The sequence below is a fragment of the Pongo abelii genome, chromosome 12 (assembly GCF_028885655.2).
Source record: "Pongo abelii isolate AG06213 chromosome 12, NHGRI_mPonAbe1-v2.0_pri, whole genome shotgun sequence".
In the NCBI taxonomy this organism is placed as follows: domain Eukaryota; kingdom Metazoa; phylum Chordata; class Mammalia; order Primates; family Hominidae; genus Pongo; species Pongo abelii.
The window spans coordinates 42442671-42469282 of NC_071997.2; the positions used below are offsets into that span (position 1 = coordinate 42442671).

At 42.3% G+C, this 26612-nt stretch overlaps 1 protein-coding gene across 3 annotated transcripts in view; it reads left to right on the forward strand.

The window, feature by feature from the left end:
• Nucleotides 1-26108, forward strand: part of TTL (tubulin tyrosine ligase) — a 54927-nt gene extending 28819 nt beyond the window's left edge. The window contains exons 6-7 of one of the 3 annotated variants that reach the window (XM_054547935.1): nucleotides 6961-7104; nucleotides 25105-26108. In XM_054547935.1, coding sequence (XP_054403910.1) covers nucleotides 6961-7104; nucleotides 25105-25129 — 169 coding nt within the window. In that variant the 3' untranslated portion in view covers nucleotides 25130-26108. Of the gene's footprint in view, nucleotides 1-6960; nucleotides 7105-15619; nucleotides 19342-25104 lie in introns of those variants that run through there. The other 2 variants (XM_024242608.3, XM_003780400.4) reach the window with 2 other exon arrangements.
• The last annotated feature ends 504 nt before the right edge of the window (nucleotides 26109-26612 follow it).

Here is a 26612-nt window from a genome sequence, read left to right on the forward strand (position 1 = left end):
TTGCAAAGTTCTGAGATTCTCTCTGGTATCATTTCCCTTCAGACTTAAGCATTTCTTTTAAGGTTTTATATTTACCCATATACTTCCTTAAGTTTTAAAGTTCTGAGTCTCTCTCTTATGCATTTCTTTTAGAACAGTTTTGCTGCTGATAAATCCTCTTAGTTTTCTGTCATCTGAGAATGTGTTTATTTCACCATCTTCCTGAAGGGTATTTTCACTGGATTTATACAAATATAAATATAAATATTTATACAAGTATAAATATTTATACAAATATAAATATTTATACAAGTATAAATATTTATACAAATATAAATATAAATATACAAGTATAAGTATACAAATATAAATATAAATATAAATATTTATACAAATATAAATATAAATATACAAATATAAATATAAATATACAAATAATATTAAGCAAAAAATGCAAAAATACAAGCTATATAGAAGATGCATACAAATTTATTTCACTTACATAAGTTAAAAAACAAGTAAAATTGAATAATGTTTTATTTAGCTGAATACACATGTATGGTAAAAATGTAAAGCAAAACGAAGAAGTGATAAACATAAAATTCAAAATAGTGGTTATTCCTATCCCTAGAAGGAAGGCAAAAGGGACACAGGGAAGAGGCTTAAAGATAGTGGATGGTGGGTACATGGGGAATAATTAATATTACATATATTTTAAACTCACAAGACAGCATTCCTATGATTACAGATAGTTAATATTCATTTAGAGTTCCCCACATTTTGACCATTTATGTTGTTTCTCTTCCTTTCCTGCATGTCCTTGCTTTTATCTAGGATTATTTTCCTTATTGTTAAGAAACTCATTTTTAGGCTAGGCGCGGTACCTCACACCTGTAATCCTAATACTTTGGGAGGCCGAGGTGGGCCGATCACTTGAGGTCAGGAGTTCGAGACCAGCCTGATACATGCTGAAACCCCATCTCTACCAAAAAATGCAAAATTAGCTGGGCATGGTGGTGCACACCTGTGGTCGCAGCTACGCAGGAGGCTGAGGTGGGAGAATCACTTGAACCTGGGGGGTGGAGGTTGCAGTGAGCCAAGATTGTGCTGCTGCACTCCAGCCTGGGTGACAGAGCGAGACTCTGTTTAAAAAAAAAACTAATTTTTAGTAGTTTTTAAGTAAAGTCTGCTGTGATAAATTAGTTATTATTTGTCTGAAATATATTTTGTCTTTTTTTTTTTTAAGGACATTTGCTCTGGAAATAGATTTCTAGATAAGCAGTTAATTTCTTTTCCCACTCTGAAGGTTGCATACCATTGTATTCTGGCTTCCATCTTTTCTGCGGAGAAGTCAGGTGAAATCTTAGTATTGCTCTTAATGTATCTTTTCTCTATTTTTGAGATTTCTTTACATTGGTTTTTATAAATTTTACTATGAGATGTGTGTAGTTTTCTTTGTACATATTCCTGCATTTGGGTTCATAGTGCTTCTTGCACTGTGGCTTGATATCTTTTACCAGTTTTGGAATATTCATGGACATTATACTTTCAATTGTGTCTTTTGCTCCATTCTCCTCTTCTTCTAGGTCTCTAATTACATGATTGTTAATGCTTTTCACTGTTTCTCACATTTTTATGGCATTTGTGTATCATTTTATCTCTCCATAGTTGTACTCATTCTTTTCGTCTGACATCTTTGTTTGCTAATCCTTTCTTTATCTATTAAAACCTATTAACAATTTTTACAAGGTAAAAGCTTTTAAAAGCTGCTGTTAAACTCACCTGTTGAGTTCTTGATTTTAGTTAGTGTGCTTTTTAGTTCTGAAATTTCCATTTGTTTCTTTTTTTCATATTATAGTTGTCTTACGAAATTCTCCCACTTGCCTCATATTTTCTTGAAGATAATGGCAATTCTTTAACATCCTTATCTGATAACTCCAAAATCTAGATTACCCATGGCAGAGTAATCCAGAGTATGCCCTGTGTATGGGCTGCATATGGCCTATAGCTTGTTTTTGTAAGGTCTGTGGGCAAAGAATGTTTTTTATATATTAAAGATTGTAAAAATGAGAATATGCAACAGAGGCGGTACATAGCCTGTAAAACCTAAAATATTTACTGTCTGGCCCTTTATAGAAAAAGTTTGCCAACTCCTGACTTTTAGGTCTGTTTCTATTGTCTTTTTTTCTCTTGGTCTCATTTCTAAATATGCCTGGAAGTAGTATTTTAGCATCAATGTTCATTTACTACAGTTTACTAAGTCTAGTAAAGATTTTTTAAATGAGGTGTAACATCCACAAAGTGTACAGTCTGGTGAGTTTTCAGTTATGCATGTACTCACCTAGCTGTGATATACATAAAAATATAAAACATTTACAGCATCCCGGAAGACTCCTTTGAACTCCCTCAAGACATGTATTCTCTGCCAGGACAGGTGCGGTGGCTCACGCCTGTAATCCCAGCACTTTGGGAGGCCCAGGCAGGCAGCTCACGAGGTCAGGAGATTGAGACCATCCTGGCTAACATGGTGAAACCTTGTCTCTACTAAGAAATACAAAAATTAGCCGGGCATGGTGGTGGGCGCCTGTAGTCCCAGTTACTCAGGAGGCTGAGGCAGGAGAATCGCTTGAACCCGGGAGGTGGAGCTTGCAGTGACCCAAGATTGTGCCACTGCACTCCAGCCTGGGCGACACAGCGAGACTCCATCTCAAAATAAATAAATAAATAAATACCCTGCCAAAGACAGCCACTTTTCTGACTTTTATCACCTTAGATTCATTTTGCTTGTTCTTAAACTTTATGTAAATGGAATTATACCATATTTCTTGTTTTATGTTCAGCTTTTTCCAGTGTTATATCTGTGGCATTCATCCATATTATTGCACATAACAGTAGTTTATCCTTTTTATTACTGTGTAATATTCCATTGTGTAAATATTTCAGTTTATTCCTTCTGTAGTTGGTAGACATCTGGGTTTTATCTCTATTTTAGAACTATAATCTATCTGAAGTTGTTATATATCAAGTTTCATGTCTTTCCACAAGGATATCCTATTGACCCAGGGCCACTTGTCCTTTCCCCACTGCATTGTGGTGTGTCTTTGTTACAAATCAGGTGGCTGGCTGGGCACAGTGGCTCACACCTGTAATCCCAGCACTTTGGGAGACCAAGGTGGGTGGATCACAAGGTCAGGAGTTCAAGACCAGCCTGGCCAATATGGTGAAACCCTGTCTCTACTAAAAATACAAAAATTAGCCAGGCATGGTGGCATATGCCTGTAATCCCAGCTACTTGGGAGGCTGAGGCAGGAGAATTGCTTGAACCCTGGAGGTGGAGGTTGCAGTGAGCCAAGATCGCATCACTGCACTCCAGCCTGAGCAACAGAGCAAGATTCCATCTCAGAAATCAATCAATCAATCAGGTGGCCATTTATGTGAGGGTCTGTTCTAGGATCTCCATTCTGTCCCATTGTTCTACCATCCACCATGTCAATGCTACTCTGTCACAATGACTGAGACTTTTTCCTTACTGTATTCTCACGTAGAGCCCAGTAGAATAATTACAGGGCTTGGAGTCCCATTTCTTCAGGGACTATAGGTGGTTGGAATTCTGACACCAGATAAATCAAGTATGCTGGAAAAAGAATTCCTATTTTAGGCAAAAGCTTTATTGGAAGTTTGCGGCATCCTCTCCGCATTGTTCATTGCTGTTCAGAGTGTTGCTGCTGTGGTGCTATAAATGCTCCCAGCAGCTCTCAGGTTTTCTTTCCTTCCAGCTAGCCTCCCCCTAACTTCCCACTCCAGCCAAAAAAAGATGCACTGTATAAGTCTCTGATGATGGATAAAAATCCTTTAAAGTGAATTATTAATCTTGAGCTTTCAGAAAAAAAAAAAAAAAAATTAGTTTTGATTTGCTTCTGATTCTCAGGTTTGTCTTTATGTTGGAATGTAATACTTCTTTCAATTTTATTTTATCTTATTTTTTTGAGACAGAGTCTTGGTCTATCACCCAGGCTGAAGTGCAGTGGCGCAATCTCATCTCATTTCAACCTCTGCCTCCCGGGTTTGAGCGATTCTCCTGCCTTAGCCTCCTGACTAGCTGGTGTTACAGGCATGTGCCACCACTCAGTGCTAATTTTTTGTATTTTTAGTAGAGACGAGGTTTCACCATGTTGGCCAGGCTGGTTTTGAACTCTTGACCTCAAGTGATCTGCCTGCCTCAGCCTCCCAAAGTGCTGGGATTACAGGCATGAGCCACTGTGCCCGGCCCTCATTTTATATTTTAGTATTTTTTTCTCTCTCTTTTTTACCATGAGCATCTGTTAAACTTTTACATCTTCCTTAATTATAATATTTTTAAGAATATTCTAATTAAAACAGGCTAAGTACAGTGGCTCATGCCTGTAATCCCAGCACTTTGGGAGGCTGAGGCAGGCAGATCACTTGAGCCCAGGAGTTCAAGACCAGCCCTGGCAACATGGCGAAACTCTGTCTCTAAAAGTTACAAAAAAAATTAGCAGGTGTGGTGGTGCGTGCTTGTAGTCCCAGCTACTTTGGAAGCCTGAATTGGGAGGATCGCTTGAGCTCGGGGAGGTGAAGGCTGACTGCAGTGAGCCATGATTGGGCCCCTGCACTGCAGCCTGGGCGACAGAGTGAGGCCCTGTCTCCTGCTTTTTTTTTGGAGATAGGGTCTCGCTCTGTTTCCCAGGCTGGAGTGCAATGGCATGATCTCGGCTCACTGCAGCCTCGGCTCACTGCAACCTCCGCCTCCCATGTTCAAGCGATTCTCCTGCCTCAGCCTCCTGAGTTGCTGGGTTGCTGGGATTACAGGCATGTGCCACCACAGCCAACTAATTTTTTTTTCTTTAAGTAGAGAGCCAGGGTTTCACCATGTTGGTCAGGCTGGTCTCAAACTCCTGACCTCAAGTGATCCATCTGCCTTGGCCTCCAAATATGCTGGGATTACAGGTGTGAGTCACCTCGCCCAGCCAAGAGTATTTTAATTAAAGTAAAAGTTAAGGATATTCTTGTGTAGAACAGGGATTTTTTTTTTAATGTGATGTGTGCTTGTCAATGCAGGCTGAATATGAATGGGAGAAGAAATTTTTATTATAATTGGTTTTTAAATGACTCATCTTAAAAGAACCATTTAAACCAAAATAGTTTTTAAAGGTTTAAATGTATCAATTAAAATATTTTTCTTTTTAGGAAAAAAGAAAAGGAGATTGAAGTTTGTGGGGGGCCGAGGGAGGAGGATTGACCCTGGCTCCAAGTTCACAAAGGCCTCAGTTCTTTATTAAAGTCATGAGTCAAAACCTGCATCTAGAGCTACATCTTAGAGTTAGTCACATGGACGACAGTTCCCTGTATCTTTTTCTTTTTCTTTTTCTTTTTTTTTTTTTTTTGAGACAGAGTTTTGCTCTTTCACCCAGGCTGGAGTGAAGTGGCACAGTCTTAGCTCACTGCAACCTCTGCCCCCTGTGTTCAAGCGATTCTCCTGCCTCAGCGTCTGGAGTAGCTGGGATTATAGACACCTGCCACCATGCCTGGCTAATTTTTGTAATTTTAGTAGAGATGGGGTTTTGCCATGTTGGTCAGGCTGCTCTCGAACTCCTGACCTCAGGTTACCCACCCGCCTCGGCCTCCCAAAGTGGTAGGATTATAGGCATGAGCCACCGCGCCTGGCTGGCCCCTGTATCTTTTTCCTTCCAAATACACAGCTGTGTAGAAGGACAGTTATCTCTGGTACCCCAGAGTCATTGTAGCACATTTTATTTACTGAGAGAAATATTTTGACCCAGCATTCAGTTGGGTGAAAAATCAGGGAAGATCTTTATAAAACAGAAATGGCATAGGTGTTCTGGGATGGTTGTAGATAAGAGGTATTTATTATTCCTAAATAATAGATATATGGTTATCATAATGAAATATGATGAAAAATTGTTCATAACAGTAACATTTATTAAATGCTTCCTAGGTGCCAGGAGTTATGACAAGTTCCTTATGTAATTATCTCATTGAACAATCACTTGTCCAAGATTTTGGTCTGACCTGAGACCTCATGTACTTGTTCATTGTATTTCCGAGATTCACTTTCAACTTTTTTTCTGTGTCACTAAAATCCTGCCATTTTTCCATTCATTGTTGCTAATAATACTTCTACATTTCAACATTTAGTTTCAACATGTCTAGCTCTTAAATCTTTTAATTAGCAATAATTTGCCATTAGAACTAGAACTAGGGAAATCATGAGGTCAACATGTTTGTTTTTTTTTTTTGCAAATCCTGCCCTTCACCAAAGGGCAGTCCATTCTTTACATGGCAAAAATACATGGAAATGTTTTATGTGTTATAAACAAACATGGCAGCAGCCCAGCTGTTGGAGGAATCTTCATTTACAAAGGCCACAATGACTTGGCACTCTACTGCTTCTTGAGACATGGGAAAGTGGCTTTTGCCTGGAAGAACATGAGTGGTTGCAGAGTTTTCTAACAAATGCTTGATAAGTAACATTCTCTTGAATAACCTAATGGTAATAAGTTGAAAAGAGAGAATTAGGCCGGGCACGGTGGCTCGCACCTGTAATCCCAGCACTTTGGGAGGCCGAGGCGGGCAGGTCACCTGAGGTTGGGAGTTCGAGACCAGCCTGACCAACATGGAGAAACCCTGTTTCTACTGAAAATACAAAATTAGCTGGGTTTGGTGGCGCATGCCTGTAATCCCAGCTGCTCAGGAGGCTGAAGCAGGAGAATCGCTTGAACCCAGGAGGCGGAGGTTGCCATGAGCCGAGATCATGCCATTGCACTCCAGCCTGGTCAATAAGAGCAAAACGCCGTCTCAAAAAAAAAAAAAAAAAAAGGAAAGAGACAATTAAAGCTGATATTTGTATTCATCTCATATAAAATCTTTCAAGCACACCTTATGTCTTCCTTCTCCTTTGACCACCCCGTTCTAATGAGCATTTCCCCTCCCGCCTCATAGGAACTGCCTCCTGAGCGTGGAGCCTGCCATTAGCACCAAGCACCTCCCTTACCAGAGCTTCCAGCTCTTCGGCTTTGACTTCATGGTCGATGAGGAGCTGAAGGTGTGGCTCATTGAGGTCAACGGTGCCCCTGCGTGTGCTCAGTAAGCCTGCACGTCATTGTGTTTTTACAAGTGGGAAGTTGGTTCTGCAGTTGGGATAGTCTGTGGGTACAAGTGTAGACACTTTGACTGCTGTGAGGGAGGATGCCACAGTGATAGGAGACCCTTGGGAGGACTCTATCTGGCAGGGGGCTTTGCTGAGTCACTCCTTTCCTATTTCCCCTTGTATTGTAACCAGATAGGCCCAGTGTGGTAGCTCATGCCTGTAATCCCAGCATTTTGGGAGGCCAAGGCAGGTAGACTGTCTGAGCCCAGGAGTTCAAGACCAGCCTGGGCAGCATGGCAAAACCCCATCTCTACAAAAAATACAGAAATTAGTCAGGCTTGGTGCTGTGTGCCTATAGTCCCAGCTGCTCGGGAGGCTGAGGTGGGAGGATCACTTGAGCCTGGGAGGTTGAGGCTGTAGTGAGCCATGACTGCGCCACTGCATTGCAGCCTGGGCGACAGAGAGACCCTGTCTCAAAAGTAAAAGATGTAAGCAGATAGCCTGTTCTCAGGTGGGTGGGAGATGCCATGAGAGTGTTAAAGCTCATTACTGCCGGAGAGACCCGTGTGACAAGCTGAGTGAGCAGGATCCTATGATGTGGCGACCCAGAAGTTCAGAGGCTCCTGAGGCATGAAGGAGTCAGAGAAGGCATCTTAGACATGGGGGGTCTGGAGCTGGGGTGCAAGAAAAGAGGGTTCTGCTGCACCAAAGGTTGGTGGGGAGAGTCTTCCGAAAGAGGTGCAGCGTCCTGTGGGCTCTCACCCTGTCCCGGGCTCTGCAGGTCTGGGAGATGCCCAGAGGAACAGAAGCTCCTGAGAACCTGCTCTCCGGAACTTCTGCTCCTCTCGGGAGAAGCCTGGCTGTAGCATGAGTGTCATGGAGTCATTAAGGAGGAAGGAAGGTAAGAGAGGACCTTCTGTGGAAGGCCTTACGTGTCAGGGAAAGTCACTCGGACTCAATTCTCTTGTGCTGAGGGTTCTTCTGAAGATCCGTTTTCATCATGTCAAGACCCTTTCGTGGTTCCCATCTACATCTTGAAGAAATTGAGTGATTTTTCAGAATGTTTAAGAGAAAGTCCTGTACCTGCAAGGGACGATGTCAACACACCAAAGTTGTTCTTTACTTGGAACCTAGGTCTTTGCCATTGCCTAATGGTTACGACAGGCATGATTACATGATTCCATCTTGTTCATCAGTCTCTGCAGCCGATAAGTGCTTATTAGGTGCTGCCTACCTGGCCAGGCTCTGTATGAGGCCATGGGTTCACAGTGGGGAGCAAAGAGAGACACAGGCCCTACCCTTCGTGGGGAGAAACTGTGAGCAGACAGATACCAAGTAGATGTCAATTACAAACGAGGACAAGTGCTTCAATGGAGAACAAACGATGTTGAAAGGTAACGTAACTGAGCCAAGGGCCCACGACGGGAAGTGGTGTTGGAACTGAGATCTGAAGGCCGAACGCAAGTTAGATGGGCTAAGGGCGGAATAAGGCAGGGCTCCTCACCTTCCCTCACCAAATCGACAGTGGTGTGCCCAGTCTCACCCGCTGTCCTTTCTATCAGGGGTTTGTCCCTCCATGGTGCTCTAGACCTTACCCTCCTCCCGCTCCTGTCCTTTCATATGGCAATTAACATTGTCACCTTTTTCCTGCTCTGATGCATAATTGTCAGCATATGCAGTCCCAGCAGATTTTCACAACTATTCAGAAAGATGTCCTCCCCTGATGCCACATCCTGTTCCAATGATCACGCCTTCTCCAGTTCCCTTCACAGCCAAGCTTCTGGAGAGCAGCTTCTGCACAAGCTGTCTTCTATTCCTCTGTTCCCATCCATGTTCCAGTCCATTCCAGGCTGGCTCCCATCCTGATTGCCTCACAGAAGCTGTTCTTTGCAGGTCCCCAGCCAAGTCCTTATTGCCACCTCCAGCAGCCTCTTTCTGTCCCCACCCCCTTGGACCTGTCAGCAGCATTCGAGCCAACCGACAGCACTTGCTGAGCTGCTCTCCTGTCGTGGCTGGACACGTGGTGCTGGGCAGGCGTGCCTGGGGAGGTGTGGGCAAGCTGGACTCTGTCTTCTTCATCCAGTGCCTCTAGTCTTAGGCCTGGGTGTTTGTCTCCTCTCTGTGTATGTGATCTCATCCAACTTCATGATTTTGAAATTACCAAATTACATCACAGCCCAGAGATGCAGACTAGTATCTGCACCTGCCTTCCCTGCCAGAATGCCCCCGTCTGCCTCCCAGACTTACCCATCTTGGTCGGTCACCACCCCCTGCTCCCCCCAGAGACTAAGCTCGAACCTGACAGTGATCCTGCCTCTGCCTTCCCTTCCCCTCAAGTCCTGCCCATCAGGGCCCTGTGGGTTGTACCTCTAGCCTCCGGAGTCCTTTGCCCTCCATTTGCACTGTCACCCCTGCACAGGTTGTCTTCCACCATAGTGAAGGTTTTGGCATGGAGCCTTCTAACTGGGGTGCACTTCCGCTCTTGCCCCAGTGAAATCCATCCTCCCAGAGCAGCCAGTGTGTAAAGTTGACACCAGACCATGCCATTCTCCAGACTTCCCATTGCACCTGGGACACAAACCAGACTCCTCCCTCCACCTGCAAGGCCACTGCCTTACCCACCTCTCCAGCTTCATCCCAAGTCACCGTTTCCCTTGATTGCTTTTATCTGCAGTGGGCCTTTGTGCTTTCTGTTACCTGTGTGTGGAATCCCCACCACCATTACCACCACCACCACCAGCCTTACCATGGCTGGCTTCTTCTTTACCAAAACATCTTGAGGAAGCTTTCTCCGAACAGTCCTAGCTCTGATTTTCTCTAGCCAGAGCCTTTGCAGTTTCCTTCATCGCACTAACTGCCATCAGACTAACTCATCAGAAGAAACTGTGTGTGGATGTGTGTGTGTCTGTGTGTGTGTGTGTGTGTGTGTATCCGCCCCTTATTCTTTATTTCTACCTTGTCATCCATTCTCTGTCTGCCTTCTGTTCATCCCTGGGTCTTGGCTTAGCTGCCACTGGAGAGTCTTCCCCTGTAACTGGGGAGTCTTCCTCTGTCACTGGGGAGTCTTCCCCTGTCACTGGGGAGTCTTCTCCAGTGTCCCTTCAATTATGCTGAGTTGGTCCTTTTCCTGGGTAGAGGCTGCCCCTCTCTGTAATGCAAGATGGCTCTTACATGCTCTTGAAATTGCCTGCCTTCCCTGCCAGTTGTGTGCCTTGTTCACCTGCAAGGCCTTCCGTAAGTATTTGCTGAGGGAATGCTTTATCTTCATGCAAAGCCTTCTGAAGCATTTGTGTATACAGTGGCAACCAGTTATATTTTATTTATTTTATTTTTTTGACATTTTATTATTATTATACTTTAAGTTCTAGGGTACATGTGCACAATGTGCAGGTTTGTTACATACGTATACATGTGCCATGTTGGTGTGCTGTACCCATTAACTCGTCATTTACATTAGGTATAACTCCTAATGCTATCCCTCCCCCCTCCCCCAACCCCATGACAGGCCCTGGTGTGTGATGTTCCCCATCCTGCGACCAAGTGTTCTCATTGTTCAGTTCCCACCTATGAGTAAGAATATGCAGTGTTTTGTTTTCTGTCCTTGTGATAGTTTGCTCAGAATGATGGTTTCCAGCTTCATCCATGTCCCTACAAAGGACATGAACTCATCCTTTTTTATGGCTGTATAGTATTCCATGGTATATATGTGCCACATTTTCTTAATCCAGTCTATCATTGTTGGACATTTGGGTTGGTTCCAAGTCTTTGCTATTGTGAATAGTACTGCAATAAACATACATGTGCATGTGTCTTTACAGCAGCATGATTTATAATCCTTTGGGTATATACCCAGTAATGGGATGGCTGGGTCAAATGGTATTTCTAGTTCTAGATCCTTGAGGAATTGCCACACTGTCTTCTGCAATGGTTGAACTAGTTTACAGTCCCACCAGCAGTGTAAAAGTGTTCCTATTTCTCCACATCGTATCCAGCACCTGCTGTTTCCTGACTTTCTAATGATCACCATTCTAACTGGTGTGAGATGGTATCTCATTGTGGTTTTGATTTGCATTTCTCTCATGGCCAGTGATGAGCATTTTTTTTCATGTGTCTGTTGGCTGCATAAATGTCGTCTTTTGAGAAGTGTCTGTTCATATCCTTCACCCACTTTTTGATGGGGTTGTTTGATTTTTTCTTGTAAATTTTTTTAAGTTCTTTGTAGATTCTGGATATCAGCCCTTTGTCAGATGGGTAGATTGTAAAAATTTTCTCCCATTCTGTAGGTTGCCTGTTCGCTGATGGTAGTTTCTTTTGCTGTGCAGAAGCTCTTTAGTTTAATTAGATCCCATTTGTCAATTTTGGCTTTTGTTGCCATTGCTTTTGGTGTTTTAGACATGAAGTCCTTGCCCATGCCTATGTCCTGAATGATATTGCCTAGGTTTTCTTCTAGGGTTTTTATGGTTTTAGATCTAACATTTAAGTCATTAATCCATCTTGAATTAATTTTTGTATAAGGTGTAAGGAAGGGATCCAGTTTCAGCTTTCTACATATGGCTAGCCAGTTTTCCCAGCACCATTTATTAAATAGGGAATCCTTTCCCCATTTCTTGTTTTTATCAGGTTTGTGAAAGATCAGATGGTTGTAGATGTGTGGCACTATTTCTGAGGGCTCTGTTCTGTTCCATTGGTCTACATCTCTGTTTTGGTACCAGTACCATGCTGTTTTGGTTACTGTAGCCTTGTAGTATAGTTTGAAGTCAGGTAACGTGATGCCTCCAGCTTTGTTCTTTTGGCTTAGGATTGTCTTGGCAATGTGGGCTCTTTTTTGGTTCCATATGAACTTGAAAGTAGTTTTTTCCAATTCTGTGAAGAAAGTCATTGGTAGCTTGATGGGGAAGGCATTGAATCTATAAATTACCTTGGGCAGTATGGCCATTTTCACAACATTGATTCTTCCTATCCATGAGCATGGAATGGTCTTCCGTTTGTTTGTGTCCTTTTATTTCGTTGAGCAGTGGTTTGTAGTTCTCCTTGAAGAGGTCCTTTACGTCCCTTGAAAGTTGGATTCCTAGGTATTTTATTCTCTTTGAAGCAATTATGAATGGGAGTTCACTCATGATTTGGCTCTGTGTTTGTCTGTTGTTGGTGTATAGGAATGCTTGTGATTTTTGCACATCGATTTTGTATCCTGAGACTTTGCTGAAGTTGCTTATCAGCTTAAGGAGATTTTTGGCTGAGACGATGGGGTTTTCTAAATATACAATCATGTCATCTGCAAACAGGGACAATTTGACTTCCTCTTTTCCTAATTGAATACCCTTTATTTCTTTCTCCTGCCTGATTGCCCTGGCCAGAACTTCCAACACTATGTTGAATAGGAGTGGTGAGAGAGGGCATCCCTGTCTTGTGCCAGTTTTCAAAGGGAATGCTTCCAGTTTTTGCCCATTCAGTATGATATTGGCTGTGGGTTTGTCATAAATAGCACTTATTATTTTGAGACATGTCCCATCAATACCTAATTTATTGAGAGTTTTTAGCATGAAGCGTTGTTGAATTTTGTCAAAGGCCTTTTCTGCATCTATTGAGATAATCATGTGTTTTTTGTCTTTGGTTCTGTTTGTATGAAGGATTACGTTTATTGATTTGCATATGTTGAACCAGCCTTGCATCCCAGGGATGAAGCCCACTTGATCATGGTGGATAAGCTTTTTGATGTGCTGCTGGATTTAGTTTGCCAGTATTTTATTGAGGATTTTTGCATCGATGTTCATCAGGAATATTGGTCTAAAATTCTCTTTTTTTGTTGTGCCTCTGCCAGGCTTTGGTGTCAGGATGATGCTAGCCTCATAAAATGAGTTAGGGAGGAGTCCCTCTTTTTCTATTGATTGGAATAGTTTCAGAAGGAATGGTACCAGCTGCTCTTTGTACCTCTGGTAGAATTCGGCTGTGAATCCATCTGGTCCTGGACTTTTTTTGGTTGGTAGGCTATTAATTATTGCCTCAATTTCAGAGCCAGTTATTGGTCTATTCAGGGATTCAACTTCTTCCTTGTTTAGTCTTGGGAGGGTGTATGTGTCCAGGAATTTATCCATTTCTTCTAGATTTTCTAGTTTATTTGTGTAGAGGTGTTTATAGTATTCTCTGATGGTAGTTTCTATTTCTGTGGGATCAGTGGTGATAACCCCTTTATCATTTTTTATTGCGTCTATTTGATTCTTCTCTATTTTCTTCTTTATTAGTCTTGCTAGTGGTCTATCAATTTTGTTGATCTTTTCAAAATACCAGCTCCTGGATTCATTGATTTTTTGAAGGGTTTTTTGTGTCTCTATTTCCTTCAGTTCTGCTCTGATCTTAGTTATTTCTTGCCTTCTGCTAGCTTTTAAATGTGTTTGCTCTTGCTTCTCTAGTTCTTTTAATTGTGGTGTTAGGGTGTCAATTTTAGATCTTTCCTGCTTTCTCTTGTGGGCATTTAGTGCTATAAATTTCTGTCTACACACTGCTTTAAATGTGTCCCAGAGGTTCTGGTATGTTGTGTCTTTGTTCTCGTTGGTTTCAAAGAACATCTTTATTTCTGCCTTCATTTCGTTATGTACCCAGTAGTCATTCAGGAGCAGGTTGTTCAGTTTCCATGTAGTTGAGCGGTTTTGAGTGAGTTTCTTAATCCCGATTTCTAGTTTGATTATACTGTGGTCTGGGAGACAGTTTGTTATAATTTCTTTTCTTTTACATTTGCTGAGGAGTGCTTTACTTCCAACTATGTGGTCAATTTTGGAATAAGTGCGATATGTGGTGCTGAGAAGAATGTATATTCTGTTGATTTGGGGTGGAGAGTTCTGTAGATGTCTATTAGGTCTGCTTGGTGCAGAGCTGGGTTCAATTCCTGGATATCTTTGTTAATTTTTTGTCTCATTGATCTGTCTAATGTTGACAGTGGGGTGTTAAAGTCTCCCATTATTATTGTGTAGGAGTCTAAGTCTCTTTGTAAGTCTCTAAGGACTTGCTTTATGAATCTGGGTGCTCCTGTATTGGGTGCATATATATTTAGGATAGTTAGCTCTTCTTGTTGAATTGATCCCTTTATCATTATGTAATGGCCTTCTTTGTCTCTTTTGATTCTTGTTGATTTAAAGTCTGTTTATCAGAGACTAGGATTGCAACCCCTGCTTTTTTTGTTTTCCATTTGCTTGGTAGATCTTCCTCCATCCCTTTATTTTGAGCCTATGTGTGTCTCTGCACGTGAGATGGGTCTCCTGAATAGAGCACACTGATGGGTCTTGACTGTTTATCCAATTTGCCAGTCTGTGTCTTTTAATTGGGGCATTTAGCCCATTTACACTTAAGGTTAATATTGTTATATGTGAATTTGATCCTGTCATTATGATGTTAGCTGGTTATTTTGCCCGTTAGTTGATGCAGTTTCTTCCTAGCATCGATGGTCTTTACAGTTTGGCATGTTTTTGCAGTGGCTGGTACCGGTTGTTTCTTTCCATGTTTAGTGCTTCCTTCAGGAGCTCTTGTAAGGCAGGCCTGGTGGTGACAAAATTTCTTAGCATTTGCTTGTCTGTAAAGGATTTTATTTCTCCTTCACTTTTGAAGCTTAGTTCAGCTGGATATGAAATTCTAGGTTGAAAAATCTTTTCTTTTTTTTTTTATTATTATACTTTAAGTTTTAGGGTACATGTGCACAACGTGCAGGTTAGTTACATATGTATACATGTGCCATGCTTGTGTGCTGCACCCATTAACTCGTCATTTACATTAGGTATATCTCCTAATGCTATCCCTCCCCCCTCCCCCCACCCCACAACAGTTCCCAGAGTGTGATGTTCCCCTTCCCGTGTCCATGTGTGGGACATGGATGAATTTGGAAATCATCATTCTCAGTAAACTGTCACAAGGACAAAAAACCAAACACCGCATGTTCTCACTCATAGATGGGAATGGAACAATGCAAATTCTTTTCTTTAAGAATGTTGACCCCTACTCTCTTCTGGCTTGTAGGGTTTCTGCCGAGAGATCCGCTGTCCGTCTGATGGGCTTCCCTTTGTGGGTGACCCGACCGTTCTCTCTGGCGACCAGTTTTAGAAATGTGGTCATGAAATAGAATTTCTAGGGCAGATCTTGGTAAAAAACAAAAACAAGAAAAACTGCCAGGCACGGTGGCTCACGCCTGTAATCTCAGCACTTTGGGAGGCCGAGGTGAGAGGGTTGCTTGAGCTCAGGACTTCAAGAGCAGCATGGGCAACATAGCAAGACCCTGTCTCTACAAAAAATTTAAAAATTAGCTGGGCATGGTGGGGCACACCTGTAGTGCCAGCCACTTGGGAGGCTAAGGTGGGAGGATCCCTTGAGCCCAGGAATTTGAGGCTGCAGTGTACGTACCATGATCGCACCACTGCACGCCAACTTGGGAGACAGAGCAAAACCCTGTCTCAAAAACAAAAAACATCTATTTTTTTTGCTTGTACTTTGATGAACATCCTCAATGATATTTTTTAAAACACATTTCAGGAAGCTCTATGCAGAACTGTGCCAGGGCATCGTGGACATAGCCATTTCCAGTGTCTTCCCACCCCCAGATGTGGAGCAACCTCAGACCCAGCCAGCTGCCTTCATCAAGCTGTGATGGAGGGGCGCTCCCTGCTGCCTTGGAAAAAGCACGGGGTCCTGCTCCAGGGAACGGTGAAATGACTGGATTGCTCTTTATCCACCCCACAGCAGGGGAAAGAAAGGCAACTCGCAAAGATGAGATGGAAGAAGGCACGTGAGCAGAGGAGGCAGCTCCCAAAGAGAGGGCTGCTCAGGGAGCTTCCCAGGTGGAGCTCTCAGCAATGCTGTTGAGACTTTTGAAAATAACTTTGGTAAACAAAGGCAGCTTTGTGAGCAGAGCTCCTTCCCCTCTCCCCGGGAACGGCAGGGCACTGGGACCTCTGGTCGGTGCCTCCCACCCACTGCAGCCCTAGTGCCTTAGCTCCATGCCCGGCTGCAGCCCCACTGCTCTGGACTATGGATTGGACGTCAGAGCATATTGGAGGTTGCCTGTGTGTTCCCCGCCCATCCCTTCAGTAACACTCTGCCACACTAAGCTCTGTACAGGCATGCACCAACAGTCCTTAGTTTTGTGCTGTGCACTGGCCTTTTGGCGAAGGTGGTTTCCCTCACCACCTTCCTGATGGTGTTTGGTCAGTCACCTGTCAGGGTTTGTGCGGGTTGGGCCCCAAAACAGCATATGCTGCTCTAAGTCTGCTCTCTGCATGTTTTAGAAACAAAATGGCAAGTCTGCCCTGAACCTGTAAGCATCAAATAAGCATGAGAGAGAAAAAACATGATATATTGCTTTACTTAATAGGTTGAATATGGTAGGTCTTTGAAAATATGATGATTCAATTTTCTCAATTTTCTTTGCTTTAACCAAAATTCTAAATGCAGTTTTGCTTAGTTCCCTTATTTTTTTGACTTTTTTTATAAACGTTTGTAAAAACCTCTTTGAGGATCAGGAGTCAGTAAAATTCCACTCCCCAAGTGGCCCTGCCCAAGACAAAGGTTGCTTTCCCCCTTTTTGTTCTTTTTATGCCCCCAAGCACTTTCTGCAGTAGCTAGAGGGACAGGTTTCCTTCCAGGAAGGATTCGAGTTCCTGTGCCTGTAGGTATTAGGAGAGTATATATCCTGCCTGAATGGGAAAGTCTTCTAAAATGGGAAAGAAGTGGTTTCAGCTCCACACAGTGTCTTGTAAATCTCAGCAAATGTGTACTGTTAGAAGTGGCTTCCACTTACTGGATTAACTAATACTTTATAGGCTTTTCAGGGGACCACATCACTAGCAGTAGGGAGAACAAGATGTCATTTGTGTTCAGTGTAAGCTGAGTAAACAGGCCCTTCCTAGAGTGTCCTGGAAATCACAGCAACCCATTGAAAACTGCCCTCCCCATCAGAAAGTGCTATGTTCTTTCTTCATGCCTATGTGTGCTCCATTCCTCGTTTCTACTTGTCTCAAGAAAACATTTCTGCAGTCAGGTGAGACTTTTACAAAAGAGGAGAAAATCAATGCCTCCTTGAACATGATGAGATGTGAGAACTTACAATGAAAAAGGCAATAATGGTAGAAATTATTTCTTAGGTACAGCAATAGTTGATAGGATATGAGGGTGTTACCTTGGGGTGAAGTGGAGAAGGTCCCAGGTGAATTGGCTCTCATGGAAATTTGGAATTACAAAATAAACGTCCTGGGGGTTACCCAGAGTACAGATTTAAAAGTTTGCCTGTAGAGCAAAATAAAACAGTCAGTTGTAGTTGTTAATCCTTGAGGCCCAACGCAGCCGATGGGTTGGTGTTTGGAAAATTCTGAGAAGGGAATGAGATCTGATCGGATCCTGGGAAGATGTATACCCAGTTAGAACGTGTAGGGTTCTGGGTCCCTGGCAAGTCTAGGTGGGCAGGTGACAGGGAAAGCATGGGCATTTTTGTATTGCTGTCACATGCTAACACAGGTTTGTAATTATCTTTTGGACCCAAATTATAGAGACATTCACGAGTTTTCTAGCCCTCACAGTAACAGAGCTAAGAATTCAGATGTCAGGAAGTCTGTGAATCTTGATGGATTTTCTGAGAAACCTGACTCAATGGCATATATAAGAGGGAAGTAAGACTTTTAAGAAAAGAAAAAGTTATGCCTCATTCCTCATGTGGCTTCCAGTAAGTATCTTAGGCACTTATTTCCTTTTTTTAAATATTTTTTAAATTTTTAAAATTTGATTTTAAATTTTAAATAAATTTAAATAAATTTAAAATAAATTTAAAATAAAATTTTACAGAGACGTGGTCTCACTATGTTGCCCAGGCTGGATTGCAGTGGCTATTTGCAGTTGTAATCATAGCACACTGCAGCCTCGAATTTCTGGCTTGAGCGATCCTCCCATCTCAGCCTCCTGAGTAGCTGAGACTACAGGTGCACACCACCAAGCCTGGCTTTATGTATTTATTTCTGTTCATGTGGAATGATTGGTTCAGAACTGTTCCTTTCCCTACCATGATGTCTTTGACACAGAAGGTCATGCCTGGCTCCCAGTCAGGCTTCATACTTTTGGTCCAGGTAAGTGCTGCCCGTTGCTGGGGGAGGAGTCATGGTTTATTTGAAAATGTCAGTTGCAATCATGGTTCTGTCATTTGACTGCACAGTATCAGAGGAGCCTGTTAACCTCTCTGTGCCTTAGTTTCTTAGCCTATGAAAGAGATCATTGCCTGACCCAGGGACTACCTCAAGGGCTTTTGGTGAGGACAAGTGACAGTAGGAAGACACAAGAGCCTTTAGTACCAAGGTTCTCAACACTGACTACATGCTGGAATGACTGTGAAGCTTTTAAAAAATGTTAGTGCCCATTCTTCCCCTCTCCCGCTGGCCAGTTAAATCAGAACCTCAGACAGCAATATGCCTTGAGATGCCTTGAACCACGCTTGAGAAGGAAGGACAAACACATTATTACCTTGGAAGAATTGCATAAGGCTTATGACTTAAAAAAAAAATTCTTTTTGGAAACACAAGCATTTCTTTAAGAATGACCAGATGTTGCCATATGTATTTATGGCACAAGCAGGTGTTCTCTAAGCAGTTTCTCTGTTTGCTTGTCATAGCGGCATTTGGAAACTCAAACATGCTTTCATTTACGTAAATAGTTTATGAAGCTTTGACAACAAATGTAAACAGACATGAAATTATAAATCTGCTAAATATGTATTAAGGGTATTAATTATTGAGAGAAAGTCCCTTTCCCCAAAACTCAACTCCTATGGCAATTATGAACTCCATTTTACCAAGAACATTTAAGTGCCTCGGCATCTGTATGATATAGTGGAGCAGGTGCTGACATAGGTACCAGCTGACATGATGTGTCACTAGCTCTGTGGGATGATTGCCACATACATGGAACACCTGGGAGTGCTGGAAATGTACTGGAATCAAAGCTACAAAGTGTGTTTTCATTCACAGTGGAGGCTACATCAAGCAAGGGGAGGTCCAGCCCTCTTGCAAGTGTGGTGAGAGGCTCTACTAGCAAAGACATGGGCGCCGGAGTAGGTCCCGTGTAGCTTGTGGGTGCTGTAGAGAAAATTCAGTGACGTACCTGGCTCTGGTTCTGGACACAAAATCTGTACTGGAGAGGAAATGACTGCTGAAATAAGGCAATTGTATGAATATTTAAAATGCCTGGAACACTAAAGTAAAGTAATGATATTTCAAGTGTTTTTGTGCTCTTTGGTTCTTGTTGTAGGTATTGACTTTCCTAGGATATCACTGGTCATTTAAATTCACCATATAATTAGCCGGGCGTGGTGGCACATGGTGGTGGCTGAGGTGGGAGGATCGCTTGAGGCTGAGGTGTGAGGCTGCAGGTGTGAACCATGTTCACACCACTGTACTCTAGCCTGAGCAACAGAGCGAGACCCTGCCTCAAAAGAAAATAAATAATAAAGTAAATATAAATCGATGATGCCGTTACTCAGGGGTAGACAGACTTTCTGTAAAAGGCCGGATAATAAATCTGCTAGGCTTTGCAAACCATGTAGGGCCTTTGTTGCATACTTTTCGTTTTTTTCTCCAACTCTTAAAAAATACAAAAACTATTCTTAGCTCATAGGCCATATAAAAGCAGGCCAGATGTGGCAGTAATTTGCTGACCCCAGGATGTTACCTGATACATAAACCAACAGATTGTCCTTCAAAACTGATGAGCTGCTCAGTGAAGCACTGAGACTTTCAGCTGACAAAGTCCCAGCACATTGTTTCTTATGTGTCTTGTGTATCGAGTGCTTGCAAAGCATTTCACCAAGGCCAGGTTTTTAAATACCTATAAACCTGACACACCTCAGGTGCTTAGTCTTGGGGATAGAAAGAGTTTCATTAATGCAAATTGTTAATAACTTGTAACTTCTTGTGCAATAAGGCTGAATGCTTTTGACATCTTTCCTTTGCATGGCTGGCCTGCCTTCTGTGGCTGCTTCCACTTCATAAATATATCTCTGGCACAGAGCAGGTTTCCACGCCAGAAGCCCTGGTGTAGGCACCCCACTCCAAACAGGTTTCACATACAGCATGACACATTCCGAGTGGACTCAGCAGAGACTGCATGGGCACGGTGCAGGGCGCAAGCATATGTGGACCCAGGCAGGCAGCTACTTAGGAGCATGAGAGTGGACAGGTCCAAAGCCTTTGGAGGACCTCTCTTAAAGACTGGTCCTGCTTGCTGTCAGTAACTACACCTCCTCCTTAACCTTAAGTTCTCCCATAGCCCATATTTGAAAAGAGTTTTCCCCAAAGCATCCCTCCATATCTTAGTCTATTTTGTATTGCCATAACAGAATGTTACAGAGGAGTATATTCGGCTCACAGTTCTGAAGGATGAGAAGTCCAATATCAAGGGCTATATCTGGTGAGGGCCTTCTTGCTGCCTCATAGCATGGCAGAAGGCATCACATGGCAAGAAAGGAAGGGAGTCTAACTCACCCTTTAACTAGCAACCCATTCCTGTGATAACTAACCCGCTCCTGGGATAACATCATTAATTTATTCATGAGGGTAGAGCTCTCATGACCTAACCTCTTACAGATCCCACCTCTCAACACTATTGCAGTAGAGATTAAGTTTCCAACACATTTACTTTGGGGAACACATTCAAGCCATAGCAGTCCCTAAAGGCAAAGGAAAATGAATCCCTGTCCAATGCAATATAGTAGCAGAAGTTGAAGATTGTTGCAAGCATAATTCCTTTCAAAAATTATGAGAGTACATCAGTGGGCATAATAGAGTAAGAACCTCTGAAAACCCTCTCTTCCATAAAAGCAATGGGAACACTAGCAAAACTGTCTAGACATTAACCAGAGGCTTGCAGCAATCCATTTATTCAAGAAAAGGCCTGTAATCCCAGCACTTTGGGAGGTCAAGGCGGGCGGATCACAAGGTCAGGAGATCGAGACGATACTGGCTAACACAGTGAAACCCCATCTCTACTAAAAATACAAAAAATTAGCTGGGCGTGGTGGCGGACACCTGTAGTCCTAGCTACTCAGGAGGCTGAGGCAGGAGAATGGCATGAACCCGGGAGGCAGAGCTTGCAGTGAGCTGAGATCACGCCACTGCACTCCAGCCTGGGTGACAGAACGAGACTCCGTCTAAAAAAAAAAAAAAAAAGTTGCATCTGGGTAAGAAGAGCAAGCTTACTGACATTTTAGTGTACCCTATTCCCACTCCCCCTTTCCCCAGCTCCACAACAGCCTCGGCCGCACAATCATGCTGACATCCAGCAGCCAAGCAGCCACTGTAGGGCTCAGAAGGGGGATTGGAGCTCCTCCAAAGCTTCATTACCAGAGAATTGCCATTTGGCCTTTTTGGTAGTTCCATGTAAGTCCCCACTCCTAGGTCTTGTCTTTGTTTGATGTGACTAAGAGGTTACCCAGTGTGAACAACCTTTTCCCTGGGTGCATTTGTCAAAAAAAAATCAACAGCAATTGTTGAACATCTCAACTTCCTAAGGTGGTTGTAACAGTTGGAACAAACAAACTGACCAAAAGACTTAGAAGGAAAAGCTGGGAATGTGATGTCTATAGGACATTTTGAAAAGCTTCGACCTATTCCTAAGAATGCAGAAGGCCACACATGTGTAGGGCTGTGTGCATGCCCAGAAGAGACCTGAGAATTCCCCAGCTCTTTCTTTTGTCTGACCTTAAGTGTCTGCACAAGCAGAGAAGACAGAGGCAGAAGGAGGGAGAGAGGGAGGGAGGGAAGGTAGGAAGGGGAGAAAGAGAGAGAGAGAGGAAGAAAGAGAAAGGAAAGAAAGGCAGGTAGAAAGAAGGAGGGAGGGAGGGAGGGAAACAAGGGAGGGAGGGAGGGAGGGAAACAAGGGAGGGAGGGAAAGAAAAAAGAGAAAGATTGAGAGAGAAGAAAGAAAAAGAAATAAAAAAGGAAAGAAAGTTTATAAAATAGAACCAAGTAGAAATTTTAGAGTTGCAAAGTACAAAAATGCAAATGAAAGATTTACTTGAGAAGTTTAAAAAATGTTTGAACTGGTAAAAGAAGGAATCGGTGAATTAGAAGTCATTTGAGATTATCCAGTCTGAGGAACAGAATAAAAAAAAAAACAGCAAAGAAAAATGATCAGTGCTTCAGACACCCGTCAGACGCCATCAAACATACCAACATACACATAATAGGAGTCCTAGAATAGATAAGTGAGAGAGAGGGAAGGGGATAAAAAATATATTGGAAGAAATAGTGGCCAAAACCTTTCCCACTTTGAGGAAAAACATTAAAGGGAATCCAAGAAGCTCAACAAACTCTAAGTAGGAAAGACTCAAAGAGTCCACCTCAAAATACACCAGCCACTAAGAAAATAATTTTAAATATATAGTAAAAAATGACAAGGAAACGGAAATGTTACACTAGAAAATATATAAGAAAAGAGAAGGAAGTAATGAAAAATAGAGGAGAAAAAAAAAAGGCAAGAGGCATAGGAAACCAACAGTAAAATGGTAGATAAATCCTGCCTTATCAGTAATTTCATTAAATGCAAATGAATTAAATACTCCAATCAGAAGGTAGAGATTGGCAAATTGATTTTTTTTAAAATCGTGATCCAACTATATGCTATCTGCAAAAAACACACTTCATTTTATTTTTATTTTTATTATTTAGAGACAGAGTCTTGCTCTGTTGCCTAGGTTGGAGTCTAGTGGTGTAATGATAGCTCACTGCAGCCTCAAACTTCTGGTTTCAAGCAATCTTCCCACCTTAGCCACCTAAGTAGCTGGAACTATAGGCACCTGCCACCATACTTGGCTAATTTAAAACAATTTTTTTAGAGATAGGGCCTGGCTTACTTCAAAACTTGCCTGGCTAATTTCACTTCACATAACGATCTCCAGTTCCATCCATGTTGTTGGAAGTGACAGGATCTCACCCTTTATGGCTGAACAGTACTCCATTGTGTATAAGCAATATATTTTCTTGATCCATTCATCTGCTGATGGACACTTAGGTCGCTTCCAAATTTTGGCTATTGCAAACAAGGCTGCGGTAAACATGGGGGTGCAGATATCTCTCCAAAAAAAAAAAATTTTTTTTTTTTTTTTTTTAAGATAGGGTCGTACCGTGTTTCCCAAGCTGGTCTTGAACTCCTGGCCTCAGGCAATCCTCCTGCCTCAGTCTCCCCTAAGTAGCTGGGATTACAGGCATCAGCCAATGCACCTGGCAAAACACACTTTAGATTCAAAAACAAATAGGTTGAAAGTAAAATGATGGAAAAAGATATACCATGCAAACAGTAACTCGAGAACTGGAGTGGCTATACTAATATCAGACAACATAGGCTTTAAGAAAAAAATTGTTTCTACAGACAAAGAAGGACTTTTTTTTTAATAGTTCCAACTTTTATTTTAGATTCTGGAGGTACACGTACAAGTTTGTTACATGGGTCCTGAGGTTGGGGTACAGATCCCATTACCCAAGTAGTAAGCATAGTACCCAATAGTTAGCTTTCCAGTCCTTGCTCCCCTCCTTCCCTTCTCCCTCTTGTAGTCTTTAGTGTCTCTTGTTGCTATTTTTGTGTCCATGTGTATCTAATGTTTGGCTCCCACTTATGAGACTGTGCAATATTTGGTTTTCTGTTCCTGTGTTATTTCACTTAGGATAATGGCCTCCAGCAGCATCCATGTTACTGCAAAGGACATGATTTCATTCTTTTTTATAGCTGCATAGTATTCTGTGGCATATATGTACTATATTTTCTTTATCCAATCCACTGTTGATGGGCACCTAGGTTGATTCCATGTCTTTGCTATTGTGAATAGCACTGTGATAAATATACAGGTGCATGTGTCTTTCTGGTAGAACGAATTGTTTTCTTGGGATATATACCCAGTAATGGGAGGCTGCGTTGAATGGTAGCTCTGTTTGTTGTTTGTTTGTTTTGGTGGAGTCTCTCCCTGTCACCCAGGCTGGAGTGCAGTGGCGTGATCTGTGCTCACTGCAACCTCCGCCTCCTGGGTTTAAGCAATTCTCCTGCCTCAGCCTCCCAAGTAGCTGGGACTACAGGCGTGTGTCACCACGCCCAGCTAATTTTTGTATTTTTAGCAGAGACAGGGTTTCACCATGTTGGCTAGGCTGGTCTTGAACTTCTGACCTCAGGTGATCCACCTGCCTCAGCCTCCCAAAGTGCTGGGATTACAGGCATGAGCCACCGTGCCCAGCTGCTCTGTTTTAAATTCTTTGAGAAATCTCCAAACTTCTTTCCACAGTGGCTCAACCAATTTACATTCCTGCCAGCAGTGTATAAGCATTCTGTTTTTTTCTTTAGCCTCTTCAACATCTGTTATTTTTTGACTTTTTAATAATAGCTATTCTGACTGTGAGATGATATCTTGTTGTGGTTTTGATTTGCATTTCTCTGATGATTAGTGATGATGAACATTTTTTTCATGTGTTTCTTGGCCGCTTGTATGTCAAGGACATTTTATATTGATAAAAGGGTTAGTCCATTAGGAAAATATGACAATTATAAACATATGTACCTAGCAATACAGCCTAAAGATACATGACATAAAAACTTAGAGAATTGAAGGAAGAAACAGACAATTTAACTACAATAGTCGGAACCCTCAAAACTCCATTTCAATAATAGCTAGAGCAACTAGGCAGAAGATCAACAAGAAAATAGAAAACACTATAAACCAACTAGACTTGACAAATATCTACAAGGCACTCCATCCAACGGCAGCAAAATACACATCCTTCTCAAGTGCATATGGAACATTCTCTGGGGTAAATCACATGGTAGGCCATAAAACAAGTCTCAGTAAATTTAAGAGAATTGAAATTATAATACATATGTTCTCTGACCATGTTGGAATAAAATCAGAAATCAGTAACAAATTTTGTTAATTTCTGTATTAATGAAGAAATATACAAGTAGAGAGGTTGGACTAATAATAATTCTTCTAAAACTTCCCACAGGGAAAAGCCCAGGACCAGACTGTAAGCCAGATGGTAAGGAATTAACACCAATATTTCATAGAGTCTCCTGAAAAATAGAAGAGAAGAAAATACTCCTCAATTGAGAAGAGTGTCCTCAATTTTATGAGGTCACTCTTAATACCCTGATACCAAAACCAGACAAAGATGTCACAAGAAAAGCAAATAGCAGACCAATAACCTCTTGGGAATACAAATGGAACAAATCTTCAACAAAATACTAGTAAACCAAATCCAGCAACATAGAAAAAGGATTATACATTATGACTAAGTGGGACTTATCCTAAGATTACAAAGTTTGGAATAACGCATATTCTCTTATAAGTGGAAGCTAGGCTGAGCACGGTGGCTCACTCCTATAATCTCAGCACTTTTAGGAGGCCAAGGTGGGCAGATCAAATGAGGCCAGGAGTTTGAGTCCAGCCTGGGCAACATGGTTAAATCTCATCTCTATTAAAAATACAAGAATTAGCCAGGCATGGTGGTGCATGCCTGTAATCCCAGCTATTCTGAAGGCTGAGGCACAAGAATCGCTTGAACCTGAGAAGAGGAGGTTGCAGTGAGCAGAGATCGCACAACTGCTTTCTATCCTAGGTGACAGAGCAAGATCCTGTCTCAAAAAAAATTAAAAAGTGGGAGCTAAACATTGGGTACACTTGGACATAAAGATGGGAAGAGGCCAGGCGCGGTGGCTCACGCCTGTAGTCCCAGCACTTTGCCAGGCCGAGGTGGGCAGATCATGAGGTCAGGAGATCAAGACCATCCTGGCTAATATGGTGAAACCCCATCTCTACTAAAAATACAAAAAATTAGCCAGGCCTGGTGGCAGGCGCCTGTAATCCCAGCTACTCAGGAGGCTGAAGCAGGGGAATCACTTGAACCCGGAAGGCAGAGGTTGCAGTGAGCCGAGATTGCACCACTGCACTCCAGCCTGGGTGACAGAGACTCTGTCTTAAAAAAAAAAAAAAGGATGGGAACAGCAGACACTGGGGAGTACTAGAGCCGGGAGAGAAGGAGGGGAGCAAAGATTGAAAACTACCTATTGGATACTGTGCTCGCTACCTGGGTGACAGTTTCAACCATACCCCAGACCTCTGCATCACCCAATATACCATTGTAACAAATTTGCCCATGTACCCCCGATTCTAAAATAAACGTTGAGAAGGGGAAAAGAAAGAATGCAAGGTTTGTTTAACATAAAAAATTTACTTAATATAACACACCACTTTAATAGAAAAAAAAGGACAAAAAGCACATGATCATTTCAATATACACCGAAAAAGCGTTTGGCAATACACAACACTCTTGGAAAAAGCCTCCCCACAAACTAGAAATAAATTACTTCCTCAACATGATAAAGAGCATCTTTGGAAAAACCCACAGCCTACATCACATTAATGGTGATGTGAAAGCTCCAGTTGGGCGCTTTCTTCCCAGTATCAGGCACAAAACAAGTATATTTATTCTTGTCACTGCAACATTGTATTAAA